Source organism: Egretta garzetta, unplaced genomic scaffold, assembly GCF_000687185.1.
Source record: "Egretta garzetta isolate BGI_Z169 unplaced genomic scaffold, ASM68718v1 scaffold256, whole genome shotgun sequence".
NCBI lineage: Eukaryota > Metazoa > Chordata > Aves > Pelecaniformes > Ardeidae > Egretta > Egretta garzetta.
In genome coordinates this window covers 81,398-95,809 of record NW_009260073.1, presented here as the reverse complement: position 1 = coordinate 95,809, position 14,412 = coordinate 81,398, and the positions used below count along the sequence as shown (strand labels likewise).

Here is a 14,412-nt window from a genome sequence, read left to right as displayed (position 1 = left end):
TGATATAATTTCTTAATTTTAGTTCTTAAAAAGTACATTATTGGTGTCATATCTACCTTAAGGTAATGTGCAATTTTTTCTTTCAAATTAGCTTAAAAACATTAACAATATTAGTATGCAACCAGTACTGTTGAATACTACCATGGTTGGTATGCAACTGAGTATCAAAACCAATTCCAAGAAAACCAAGGAGGACTTTTAGAAAGGAGATGCAAAAAATGCAATTATTCAAAGAAAATAATCTGCCCTGTATTTGCATTCTTACTATAATCTGATATTTGTAGGTTTGATGAGTGCAAGTTTATGATGGAATTTCTGCAAATTAATTTAGCAAACTTCCTCACTAAGCATTTGGATGAAGCTTTTAAGTGAATGCTGAAATTAGCTTTGCAGTAAGAGGATCAAATCATTCATTTGTTGACTTGGTCATTGCATTTTTTGTGCGATAGACTTATGCATGGTGCAAATGGCATACGCAGGGGCTAACACACTACAACAGTCTGCAAAACCCCATAGTCCTTGAAGTACACCATTGTACGGCCTGGCTTTACCTAGTCCTGTCTCCTGTCTACCAGATTGGACAAACAACATTTCTAACATCTCCATCTCGCTTTCTGCTTATCTCTTCTCTTAAAAAAAAAAAAAAAAAAAAAAAAAAATTGTCCAACAATATCAGGACCGAAAGAGTTTAGGATGCACTTCTCCTCTCCCCAAAAACCCCTCAATGCTCCAGTCACAAACACCGACTACTCAGGCTCTGTAAAAGTAGTTTACTAGCTGTGTATCTAACATCAAATCTCATTGCACAGATGTATAAACTGAGTCCATTTGTTCTTTCCCAAAACTTACCTTCTGATATGAACAAAACACAGAACAGGGAAGGAAACAGCAGACAGACAGAAATTCCTTTCAGGTCTGTGGGAGGTGCGGATCTTATACACCCATGAATAGAATTCTTGAAAATACTCTGAATAAACTCCATTATGAAGGAGGGCTGTGATTCGAAACTGCACTGTTGGTTATTTTTTGTCAAAACCCTTAACAACCCTGTTAAAAACTTAAACGCTATCCCATCACTGCATTTCAAAGAAACATGTAATAATTTTTAAATAGGTAAGTAATGTCTGCCGTATATATATGACTTTAATACTATAAAGAATATGTGGCAAATTTCTAGAGAATTGTATCATGGTTTTCCTCTATTTGAAGAACTCATTTCAAGCCTTTTACTTCTGCTTCATCTGCCAACTTCAGTAACTTTTGTCTAAGCATTTAATCTAAACATGAAGTATTTGAAAAAAAATCAGAACAAATGAATTTAACCAGTTTGAATGATAGTGCCTAGGGAAGAGAATGTCTTCCTATTCATATCCATTTATGAAAAAGATCTTTTCTGAATTATTTTCTCTCTCTTTCTTTCCATAGACCTGATGTAGAATGAACTCTGAGTCTAAAATAAGCACTGAGGAAGGATAAGAGAGGAATGTGAAAGATACGAATAGGGATTAGTTGGAAAAGAGACTACAGGATACTATCCACACTGCTGTCACTGAAAATACAAACACTTCTCATTACCTTTTTTTTATTCAGACATGGAGAAAGAGCAACCCTGAAACACAATGGATGCCTGGTGCCAGGGACAGGAATCCAGGAACGCTGAGAGCTAACGTCAGTGAAGGGCTTGGACATAGCCTCTGACAAATCAATCTCCAATATCGATCCACTTGGCAGGATGCTGCACAGGGGAACAAGCCTTCCCAACAGAATAAAAGGCCAGAAATTCTGCAAGAGATCACGTGAGATATCCTCCTCAAAATTTCAGCCTATGGATTTAACTTGCAAAGACAATGACCTGAGCCTATAATAAAAGGCAATAGACCAACCAATGTATTGACTTTTCAGAAACATATCAGTGATAAAAAGACAACCTAGATGCTCCCCAACACCCAAGAAAGGCAAGTGTACTTATCTTTTCTGTTTGCCTTTTACTCTTTACTCTTCCGTTACTGAGTTAAAATAAAAGCTACAGTAAAATAATGGCAGTGCTTTTCTTAATCTTGGTGAAAAAAATCACCTTGGTGCATTGCCTTATTCTGTCCTAACTTACATATCATACCACCCCTGTAAAGCTTCTCTCCATTTAAGGAACCATAGCTACTAATTAGACTTAGAAACGCTAAAAAACAAGTTTCAAAGAAAAAACGAAAACCTGAAATACAAAACGGAATGAGGAAATCTGAAAAATGGACACAAAAAAAGAAACACGGTTCCCAGTTCAGCCACTCTCTCTAAAGAGCTGTAGTGAGAGATGCTGTAACAAGCCTTTCGGACATTTCTGGATTTGACCTTCAGCATTCACTGAAAATTTCTGTTCTGGCTATATTTGAAAAATCAGAAATGCTTATTGGAAGTTTAATTGAAAACTGACAAGACGGAAGTGAGTGTAGCAATGAACTAGCTGGGTATGACCATCTCTACAGAGAAACGTTCATGTTTCTTGACTCTAGAGCGAAAGAATAGAGGTCTATCATCAAGAAACTAGGAAAAACTGTTGCGTACAAACAAACAGAGAAAATCAAAGATGTAACCACAGCAAACAAAATTCCCCAAAGACAATGAAAAGCTAAGGTTGAAAGTCAAAACACAAAACTTTCAGAAAGCTTGTTAGTTTTAATATTCAAGCAAAACTGATCCATGTCCTGCCACCTACTGTGTGTTGTAGGAAAGCAGGAAAGACTGCTCCCCGTGATAACCAGAAGGACTTCTCTCAGGCAAAATCTGGCAAAATCTTGGCAAAGCTTTCTTCACAGCAGACCTCATATAAAGGCTCTCAGTGCCTATATGCTCTGTCTTACATACAATAACTATTGCTTGAGGAGTAAATATGTTTCTCATTTATTATTTATATTATTTTCGTTCTATCAAGGACATCAGCACTTATGGATATCTGGGAAATTTTAGAAGGCAAAGTGTGAAGTAAGCCTAGAAAGAAAGTAAGTCTGAGAAAAAGCTGTAAAAGTACCTTGCTGGCAGTGCTAAAATCAGAGTTAGCAGTGTATATATTTATAAAGATACATCAATCTATGAGGCTTTGAATAATTAATTTTGAAAAATCAAAGAAATAATCAGTTTCAATGTTTAAATTATATGATTTCCATTTTGTTATCCTACAAATCATAATCCAACCAAAATTATCCTTCATATCAGAATTTTCAAATATTAAATATTTTCATTTGATTACAAATGTTTTAATTAGCCTCTTTAATCAGAATTTAGCCTTATAATTCTTTAGGAAATCCACATATGCTTTGTTTTTTAATTGTTCTGTTCAATTTTTGGTTTGTTTGTTTTTCTAAACAATGCAGCTTTTCTTCTCTCAGGCTAATGTCAAAATAAATTTGTATCACTGATTTGGTTGGAAGCCTATAAGGCTGAACTTAATAATACTGAACTTAAACATTTCAGAGAAATAACAGCTCAAAAAGACAGAACAGTGGAAGTAAAATCTGTTTAATCCCATGGTTTGGTTTGCCTTCCTTATTCTCATTAGTTTGCAAAATGAAGTTGAAAATTCCTGTTGTATATTGGCATTTCCTTTGACATTAAATACTGTGGTTGACATACAGTAGCATTTTTTGACACAGCTGATATAGATACACCCATATTTTAGTCACAGTAGTTCACTTGAAGCACAGTTTGCAACAGAGTTCTGGTCAAGAGTCAACAGATTTGGTAGCTGACTATTTGGGGCAGAACAGAGAGTAGCATCTTTTTAACATAGTCAAAATGTTAATCCACAAGGATCAAAAGTTTTTGACTCTTAACACATTTGGAGAAAAATCTCAGCCTCAGCTTTTACCTCCTAAATTTATCAATGACAACTTCACCTAGCCTAAAATCAGTCAAAGATCAAATTCCCTTGGACTTAATTATTTTCTGGCAAAATTGTGATACTAGAAAAATACAGGGAACATGAATAAAAACCTACATTCTAGCAATCATAGTGAGTCACAGATTTCTTGCAATACTATATTGTCATTAATGGGAATTACTATACTTAGTGAAGAAAACCGAAATCTCACAAATTGTTATCAATTCAACAACAACGAATGTTAAAATGACATTTTATCAACTTTGTGAATTAACACCACCATGCAGCAACTGTGTCCTTAGCTCCAATCTACCCATCATTTTCCGTGTGCCACCTCTCTCTTCCATGTTATAAACACATATTAATCATCTCTCATGGCAGTGAGTCCCCTTCCCATTTTCAGCAGGCTTTTCTCCTCAGCACTGTTATTCTTCACAGGATGCTAACAAAGGGGAAAAACACCCAAACTGGTAAACAGATAATGCAAAGGGGTGCAGTCATACATCTGCTGACTATTGTTGCTATGAAAAATTGCAGGGGAAGAAGTCCGACTGGCAGCAATGACTATGAGAGCAAAGGACCTCAGGGGCTGGGACTCAACCTTCCTGAAAAGATCTGAGATTCAGTTTGGGATCCTCTGGAGATTTAGGAGTACATAGGCAAAAGTCAAACTTCTGCTTCTAATGAAGCCTTTTAAGGAGGAAGCTTATAAAATGAGAATATTCCAGAGTTTCCACCACTCACAGAAGAAAATGTCAGTAAACCCTCTGTATAGTAGTTTACATTATCAATTCAGTAATGCAATACCTAAACGAAAGAGCACTCATGGTAAAAACTCTAATGTCACCTTCATGTTCGACAGACGATGTGATAGTTTGGAAGCTATTATTTCAAACTCACATGTTGAAATTTTCTAATTGACTGCTCATACGTTTCAAAATGATTTTATAATTATCAACAGAACAAGCTAAATTAAGCCTGAAACTTGTAGTAGTAAGTATTAAACTGCTCTTACTTACCTATCTACTCATCTGCAAATAGACCGACCCATTACAGCAACAGCTGCCGTTCTGATGCACTGCACCATTTCAATTAACACCTCCGCACAGAGCTGTTAGAGCTGCAGCATCAAATGACCTGACCCCTTACTGTGCCGTCATATCTGCCGGTGCAAATGGACACCCAGAGTTCTCCACACACGTTTACACACTGATGTCAAAAGTGTTTCAGGAGCTAGGGAATAGGCTTAGAAGGCTTTTCATTAAATTCCCATTTAAGCACAGGTGACTTGCACGGCCTTGGATAAGTCTCCTTGCACCTCAGTACCACAGCTTTAAAATTGGGTTAGTATCATCTCCCCATTTCAGAGGAATACTGTAAGTGTAAACACTGTGAAGTCATGAGATGCTAGACTAACAAGGTCAAGATGTTCATATCAGCTTTGTATATAGCTGTGGATACTTGGGTTTGTAATTAGTAATAGAATAATTTCAGAAACTTAACATCATTAGGAAAAAACACCTCAAGAGAATCAGTAACATATACAGTGACAAAAAGAAAATAAATGTCTATTTTTCCTACGAAATGACTTTTCATGTGAAGCCTCAGTAATGCATTCATCACAGTCAAAACAAATCTTGAAAACTGAAACTAACACACACAAAAACCAAACACAAAAACCAAGAATATATTCTCCAAATCTATAACTACCTGTTAGTCAGTGAGCAAATAACTTTTTAAATGTACACTGTACCATGAAATATTTAGTTTTATTGCAACCTAGCTTGTAGCATCAAAATGTTTCCTGTTTTGTATGATGCATAACCTGAAATTTTTCACAGAAGAAGGAAATATTGCCTGTTTTTAAAAATATTAGTTTTTAATACCTGTAGATACACATAGGTAGTATTTTATATGTCTCTTATATATCATGAATGTTGAAAACACTTCAAAAAATAATTTCATGCAAGAAATAATTTCTTGCCGGAATGGCAAGGGCAACTAAAGTAACTTTCAGATTGTCCTTCCCTTCTTTCCTTTTAGAGATGTTATAACCACAAAGATCTTTCTCCCTGGTGCGACACATTCTGCCTAATCTGTGTATGATTTGCAGTGAGCCTACAAAGGACCCCTTTCCCCAGAGTTTCTTCAGTTGCTGTTTTCATGAAAAACTGTAATCCAGAGCAATATTCGACAGTTTCTTTCTTTTTAATGTCACTGACTTCCTTTAAATCATTACTAAATAGTGCAAATTATGAAGGGCAGATCTGTAGAACAACACAATGGTGCTGATGACCCAACTTCCAAGCTACACCTTTCAAGAAGTTTAGTTTAGACTGACACCAGTCAGGTCCCTCAGGCTACCAACATCAAGTGTGCTCCTACAGTGCACCTTTCACTCTAGTTTCATCCAAGAGGAATCCAGTTCACCCATCTCAGGACTGCTCCAGAATATGAACCGAAGTACAGTCAGCGGGGACAATCAGAAGATTCGCTGGTCCAAACTAAACAGATAAGTGTACTTACTGTGTAAGGTCTATAAGCCAACTTCCATCTGTAGAACTAATGGGATTTGGCACCTCCTGACTTCAATGAAATTATTCCAAATTTGTCCACAATAAGTAAAAGCTGAATACAAGTTTAAAGGAAGTTAATTATCTTACACCATTTACCATATATGCAAAAGATTCAGAAACTCACCATGTCAGTATCTGAAACAGGTCCAAAACTGGTCACATAGATGTTAGTGAAGACTTCAGTAATACTATCTGATACAAAAAGAAAAAACAAGCAAACATTTTAAATTTATAGTACTTCTTCAAACTCTCTGTGCAAAATTGTGAGACATTTTGAACAAGTTTCTGTCCTTATTTACTTCTCGTAACCAGCATCCTGTTGGAAATACTGGGGGTCTCTCCCCCACTTAGCACAGAGGTTATCAGGTGAGAGTTTGTCCCACTGAGTAGTTGGTGTAAGTTAAAGGACTATACAACCACCAGCACCGTCACACATACTTTCCATTTCCCCACCAGCAAAAATAACCACACTGTCTTGGACTTAACACAGTCGTACAGATCTAAACATAAAATGCCTTTGTTACAGAGGTGTTATCTTTGTTGTTGCAGATCATTCCTATTAAAGCCTTTCTAGTTCAAGGCTGTTTTCTTCATCCTGAACAGCTTTTTCAAAGCCAAAGGCAAGAAAAAGCTTACAAGGCAATTATTGACTACACCAAATGTAACCCTTAACAGCGTCCTACTTTTTAATTTGGTATGTTTTTAAGTGCCACATATTTTAACATAATAGTTCCTTCCCTTGATACACAATGCTCCTGATACATTGTTGTGGTACTGTAAATACTATAAGAAAACGTTCTTCCTAATCATTGTAGTCAGACAGCCATGAAATCAGAATATTAAATATTGTACTGCAGGGAAAAATAATTGCTGAGTTTTCTATCTTCAGTTTTCAATTAGGCTCAAAATAGAATGATATTCACTAAGAGGGATAGCACACTCTCGCAGGAAATTTCTTACAGCAGTTGCCAACTACTGTCTGCATTCAAGACAGTCAACACGAGGAATTCTCTGCCTTAAAGCCAGTTGCTGGCTGGAGAAGAAATATTTGAATACAACTAGCTGCAATTTGACTCATCCCAGAATTTTCTGTTCCTAAAAATAATACAGCTGCCTGTTATATGAGTGATCCTGCTGTTATATTATGATTTCCATATTTAATCATCCTTTAATATGGATAGTTAATAGCTTCTATATTCCTAAAAGCTACCTTTTGACAAACACGTGGCATAGGCAGATTTTACTTGAGGCCAACAGTACCATCACTGCCCTCTACTGGGAGAAATCAGCAGTGCTCACCCATGACGCAGATGCTCTACCAGCCGCCAGGCAAAGGCAAGGCTGGTCTGTGAGCAGCTGCATGGGGAGCAGTGGATTTTCAAAGGGATGTAGCTGCACCCAAAGCAGGTATGTGGTGATACAGTTCTTTCAGAAAACTTCTGGAGCATGGGGAAGGCCCACTCCTGCACTCTTACCTTTAAGGAAACTCAAATTTCCTTCTCCGGCTGAACACTAGACGTGTGCTTATTACAATACATGACTTTGTAAAGCCTTTCCTACCCAAAAGAATTTTCTTTCCAGGATCGTATCTGCTTTTTAAGCAAATAAATAAAGGCTGACTCTTACTGTGTGTCACTCAAAGTTCAAAAGCACACTCCCCCGGCACATCCTGAGAGATGTTTATTTGTGTGATAGAGACTTCTGCAATCCCATATGCAGCATCCATACACAAGTTGAGTTGATTTCTACTCCAAACATCTTACAAACTAATTTTAAGTCAGCAGACTACAAGACGTGCTGAGTCTGCACTGTTCTTAGTATTCAACAAGGATAAAGTATGGGTCTGGCTGAAATATCATCCAGAATCCACAGGTGCAGTTCAGAAGACTAGTGACTGCATGTTGCGTGTGGGAGATTCTCCAGGAAAAAAGATTATACTATCCAAATGGTTACCTGGCACAGGCTGAGATGAAATGGAAAAGTGACAAGAGAGCTACTCTTCAGGGGGTAAAACAGTGCTGCAGGGACTAAATGAAATTTGGCGTATACTCTGAAATTTGGCCTGTACTACAATGGCAACACAAAATCTTAATTACAATTCCATGAAAAACATTGGTGTTACAAAAATGTGACTGACAAGCAAGTATCCTGACAGCAGAGAACCAAGATGAATTTCAATTATACTGGTATAATCTGAAGGAGCTCTACTATAGGCAACAAAGTCACTTGGCAAATCTTCACCTGCACACACACCCACCACCCCAAGTGGTTGCAAGCTTGGTCCTCTTGTAACCTCACCCTATTGCTATCAGTTGTTTGCGTCTGACATATTGTTTGACACGTGGGAATGACTTTACCATTTGCATATAGTAAACTACAGGATATGGAATCTTCAGGCTTGCCTTGCATTTTAAGTTTTCATTAAAAAGAAAAGAAGTCCCATATTCTATCATATTATTTTTACATACTTCTGGATCCATCCTCCCATCAGAAATGAACAGAGAAGACAGAGCTGAGAATAAACAAACTGACCGCAACATATTATTGAATGCTTTTACAAGTCTGTAGATTCCCCTTGTTGGTGTGCATTACTCACTTCAGATCACTTCAGATCCTTGGACGAAAGGATCAAGGCTTGGGAGTGGAGGGGGGATGGATGGGAAGAAGAAGAGTCTTGCAAGATCCTCAGCTGCAAGAGCTTCATTTCAGGTTGTCACAATTAAGATAAGCACTTCAATGTGTAATAAAAAGTCCTGGGGCAAATTCATCCCCGACAGCCTCAGGAAGGGAAATGGATGCAAATTAGTCATGCAACTTTATTTCTTTTTTTGCCAAAACTGCCTTAAACCATAGCTCCAGGCAATGGTGAGAACAGTGAGTTTCAACGCAACCAGTTGCTCTCCCCTGAAGTGAGGGTTCATCCTGAAGACAGACAGTCCACCAGGCTGCTTCTCCTCAGGCGAGAGCCACACCGTGGCAGAGACTGAAGGCAGTGGGTAGAGTGTCTTGAAACAGGGTATGAAAGGGACGAGGGAAGCTGAAAAGTTACAAGAGATGAGAAGACTAAAGGAAAAGGAAGGATAAGAAAACAGAACAAAGGAAGACAGGAAAAAAAGGAGGAAGTACACAAAAAAGGAACTGGCAGATTTTTACTTCTGCCTCCCATTTTCTCTCAAAATTCTTCCTATTTTAAAAGTTTCTATTCATACCCTGCATACAAGGAAACTGGTCCTTAAAGACAAAAGAAGCAGAAATGTAATAAACCTTGGATTATTCCTGTTACCATCTGTTGGTCTTAGTAGCCTGAGCCTTGTGTCTGTTTCTTCTTTGTTACTTTACATAGTGTTACAATAAAGATTCCTCTGAATCACAAATTTGAACTCAGGGTTTTGGAATCAGTGTCCACGAAAAGAAAAAATGAATCCTCCTTTTTTACAACAAATACTGTAGTTATTGCTTTGAAAAAATACATGCTTGTCAAATAAAATCTGTATTAAAACATACCACTTTGTCCTGCTTGTAACGTACTGAGAACAATTCAGAGGCACAAAGCACAGTTTCAGATGGACTCTCTAATCAGAATTCATCCAGCAGGCACCACAGTTACAGGCTTTTTATAACTCACATTCTGTCAAGAACAGCACAAGTCGTCACACATAGCCCACTGGAGATTCAAACAGTTCTGGATCATCAGTGCTTGTGAAAAAGCCAAAGGAATGTACTCAGCTAAAAAATGTTCAATACAACATGTGTTCATGTACAAACCTAGAGTCTATTCTTTGTGAGAAAAATTAAGGACAAGTTTTTTTCACTAGGACTACAAAATCTTTTTCTTCAATTGACATGTAAACACATAACGAAAAGCCCTGATTTTCAGAAGTGCTTAAATCAATGGAGGCCTAGTGCTTTTGAAAAACAGTCTAGTTTTTAAAGAAGAACCCTCTGTTGGGAGGAGGGATGGCTGACTCATTTATACTTGTGAGCTCTTAAGTTATTCTGAATCACTGCCTGTGAAGGTTAAACAAAGAAACAGGAACAGGAAAGGGTAAGGATATAGTTTCTATTTCTGATGCTTCTTTTAGGGGAAAAAATCTCGGGCAAAGAATATGCCATGTAGATGCCATCACCATATGAAGTGCTCTGAAATTCAGCAAATGCTATTATAGCATTGTTTCTAACTTGCCTTGGTCATAAGTGTTAAGAGAGAAGCCTTACTGACTTAGCTTAGGCCAGTTTCTCAGAAGATGGAAACCAAAGGTAAACTGACAAAAAAAGATTCAGGAAAGTTAAGAATAAAGAGAGGAAGAAAAACATATCCTGTGGAAGTAGTAAAAGCAATAACTATTAAGGTCATGTTTCACATGTTTCTCAAGTACTGGTTTCTTCTGATTCCCTTTCCTTACTTGAACTGTCACAATAATGATACTGAAAAAAAAAAAAGGTGAGAAAAAGCAATAAATATACCAAATTGCAGAAGATTTATAGATCCTTATCTATCCTTAGCTGGAAGTTTTACCATGTGCTTTAATTACATTTGGGATTTTACAAACATTAATTATTTTAACCTCTCTCTGAAGATAATTTTATTACCTGCATTTTTCTGTACTTGGGAAGCTGAGGCAGAAGGATTAAATGAAGAAAAAAAAAAGTAATGTGAAGTGCAGGCATTTACCAAACCTGGCTTCAGCTGTCCAATGTTAAGTATCTACACTGGAAAATGTCTACATCGTTGACTAGTCAAAAAATTAGAAGAGGAGTTCAGAGCTTAGTTGGAGTTGGTATCAGTGCCTTTCATAGAATCATAGAATGTTTTGGGTTGGAAGGGTCCTTTAGAGGTCATCTAGTCCAACCCCCCTGCAGTGAGCAGGGACACCACTAACTGGATCAGATTGCTCAGAGCCCCGTCCAACCTGGCCTTGAATGTTTCCAGGGATGGGGCCTCCACCACCTCTCTGGGCAACCCGTTCCAGCGTTTCACCACACTCATTGTAAAGAATTTCTTCCTTATATCCAGTCTAAACCTACCCTGGTTTAGTTTAAAACCATTACCCCTTGTCCTGTCACAGCTGGCCCTACTAAAAAGATTTTCCTTGCCTTTCCTATAGGCCCCCTTTAAGTACTGAAAGGCCGTAATCAGGTCTCCCCGCAGCCTTCTCTTCTCCAGGCTGAACAAGCCCAACTCTCTCAGCCTACCCTCATAAGAGAGGTGCTCCAGTCCTCAGATTGTTTTAATAGCATTTGTCTGTTCCATGATGAACTTTGAACTTTGTCCATTCCATGATGCCAACTCTCCTGCTGCTGGGTTGACCTTTCTGATGGTCTGAAGTCCTGCTGACTTGCTCCTTAGTATAAGAGCTGGGTCAGCTGAAGTACGCTGCTTGGCAGAGAATTTGCAGTGGGTGAAGTCTAATCAATCACAGGTTGAGTAATGGACATGGTCAGAAAAGTCGGATGAAAAGGTTCCTCATCAGCACTTACCAATTTGTCAGAATTGGAAATTTCCAGAGGCAATTCAATTTTGAATTAGTTCCATTGGACTGCTGCCTACCAGGAAGTTTTCAAAACTTCTCTGCTTTCTTTCAATGGTCCCTCTCAGCTGCCTGCATCTCTGAAGGGGCACACAGGGTTCCAGTGTCTGCAACATGGGGTAGCTAGACATGCAGGGTTAGGCACACCTGAGAGTTCTCCCTTTCCTGGAGAACTCTGAGGCAGGATTATCTTTCTTGAAATAAATTTGCTGAACATTTCTCAAATTTGAGAATGGTCTCTGTTTTGGTCATTCCTTCTCTCCTCTCACCAAAATAATCTACAATCTTTTCGTCACAGAGAGGAGGCACAAAACACGCATAGATCATTCTAGGTATGTTTAAAAGAAGAGAAGAAAGGACCGTGGTCATTGCAAAGTCTTCAGAGTGGACCATCAACAAGGTTCCAGATGTTTGTTTGCATGAAGCTGGCTATATTATCCATTAATGTGTCAGGGCTATCATCACAAGAAAACAGGCTAGTAGATTGGGTTGGACTTTTTTTTAAAAAAAAAAAATTGAATTTACAGTCAATAAAAGTGTAAATCCAGGGTTTGGGCAGCTAAAAAAAAAATCCAATCTGTTTGAGGTAATCCAAAACCATCAGAAGTATTCTTGGTGGGACAGAGCTTTTAAAATATATATACACATTTCTAATGCATAGCATGAAACAATTTCTTACAAACATTATTTTAAATGTAGAGTAAATAGTACCCAGGAGAACACTGCAAGGCTGTAACTGAAGGGCTGCAAAAAAAAGTGAAAATAAAATACTGCTCTTTAACTATGTCAACAAAAAATAAAAAAAGGAGGTCAAGCTGCAGTGCTGTGGGAGCCTTAACTGAAGATTTCTGAGGTTTTGTGGAAATGCTGTCAAAAGCTTGATGTTACTTTAATTATTTTGCTATAAAAAATTATTTAACTGGAACTGACATTGTTCTGACATTGTAATATGGTCTCCAAGGGCATGCTTGGCAATGTTGCCCAAAGGTTTTGAAATTGTCATTCATAATACAAGTCTGGAATTGCACAGGTGAAACAGCCAGGGTCTTAATCCATCAAACACTGTTCCAACTCAACACGCTGTCCTTATCTGACAAGCTCCTTAGTGTATCTGTTTACACGTCAACACACTCTCTGGCTGGCAGGGGATGGGGGTCAGAGAAGGTCATGCAACGTGAAGCCATAAGAGCAGCAAAATCCATAGGAATGCAGAATTTCAAACTACTGTTCTGCCAGTTCTTCTTTATATTTGGGTTTTGGTGCTTTATGTGACACAGTGTTATCTATCCAACTACTCATCATCTTCATTCATTATCCACTGTTAAATTACAACAGTTTCAAAGCCCCATGTGCCTACATAAATACACTTCCAATTTTTAAATTGAATCCAACTGTGAGAAGAAACAAATTCACTTCCTTCCTGGAACACTGCGCTTCACTTCCAATAGTCTCACTCTATCCTCAATCTACCAGCAAGACAATTTCTCAGTATGAGCATATAAGTAAACTTCTCTTTCAAATCTCCATCTTTAAAGAAGCTGGTATAGAGTAAGCTTACCAGCAAGACCTAGTAATACCTGTAAGTGTTACTGTTAACAGTTGCTCTCTTGATTCACTGTGGTATAAATGAGACCTGAACCAGGTGCTGTGTTTGATTTCTCCTGGTGTTGACCGAAACAAGAATATATCCTGGAGAAAGATACAGGAATTGAAAGCCAGTAGGCTAATAGAGCCCAACTGATATCCCTCTGAAGAGCTTGTACCTATTAACAGGCATATCATATACTAAACAGACAGCTCCCTGTAAAGACTATCAGAGACCTTCCAAAGGCCTATACAGAACTCATCAAGTCGGGTAACCCTCTAAAGCAATAGGGTACTCTTGAAATAAATACCATTATGTCATTTAGACTAACTGAATACCTGGTCCTGTGTATAAGCCCATTCTTGAACTGGATTTTTTGTTTCAGAAAAGTAGTATTTATTACTCTGAAATTGAACATAGCTGGTCCGAAATAGCAGAAAAATATAAACTTGAGGGAGAACTTACTGTAATACAACACTTCAGTTAAAAGTAGGTGTATCCTTAGAGATGAATGATACTTTTTGACCATTTAAAAATCACACATTAACCTGCAAAAAATGTTAAGCTTAACTGTCAACATCCTTTTCTTCTGTAGCAAAAAATATGAATGGGGAAAATATTTTCAGATGTGTGTTTAGCCGAGCTAATGTCTTTTTTAGGTGTAGGTTACCAACAAAACGTGCACAGAATGATATGTGCAACTCGGACACTTTATATATCTCCATAGTTGGGTAGTTACTCAGATTTGTCCTGCGTGTAAAAGACACTGGTGCAAACTGCAAGAGCACTGTTTCCAGCTAGCAAATGCAACATTAAGAAGTTCTCTTTATGCTGAGAGATACATTTACACAT

At 37.8% G+C, this 14,412-nt stretch overlaps 1 protein-coding gene across 1 annotated transcript in view; it reads right to left on the bottom strand.

Moving 5' to 3' along the window:
- Positions 1–14,412, bottom strand: part of GABRA2 (gamma-aminobutyric acid type A receptor subunit alpha2) — a 59,539-nt gene that overhangs the window by 22,719 nt on the left and 22,408 nt on the right. Inside the window, exon 4 of the mRNA XM_009641241.2 lies at positions 6,572–6,639. Within this exon, the coding sequence (XP_009639536.2) occupies positions 6,572–6,639 (68 nt within the window). The remainder of the gene's footprint in view (positions 1–6,571; positions 6,640–14,412) is intronic.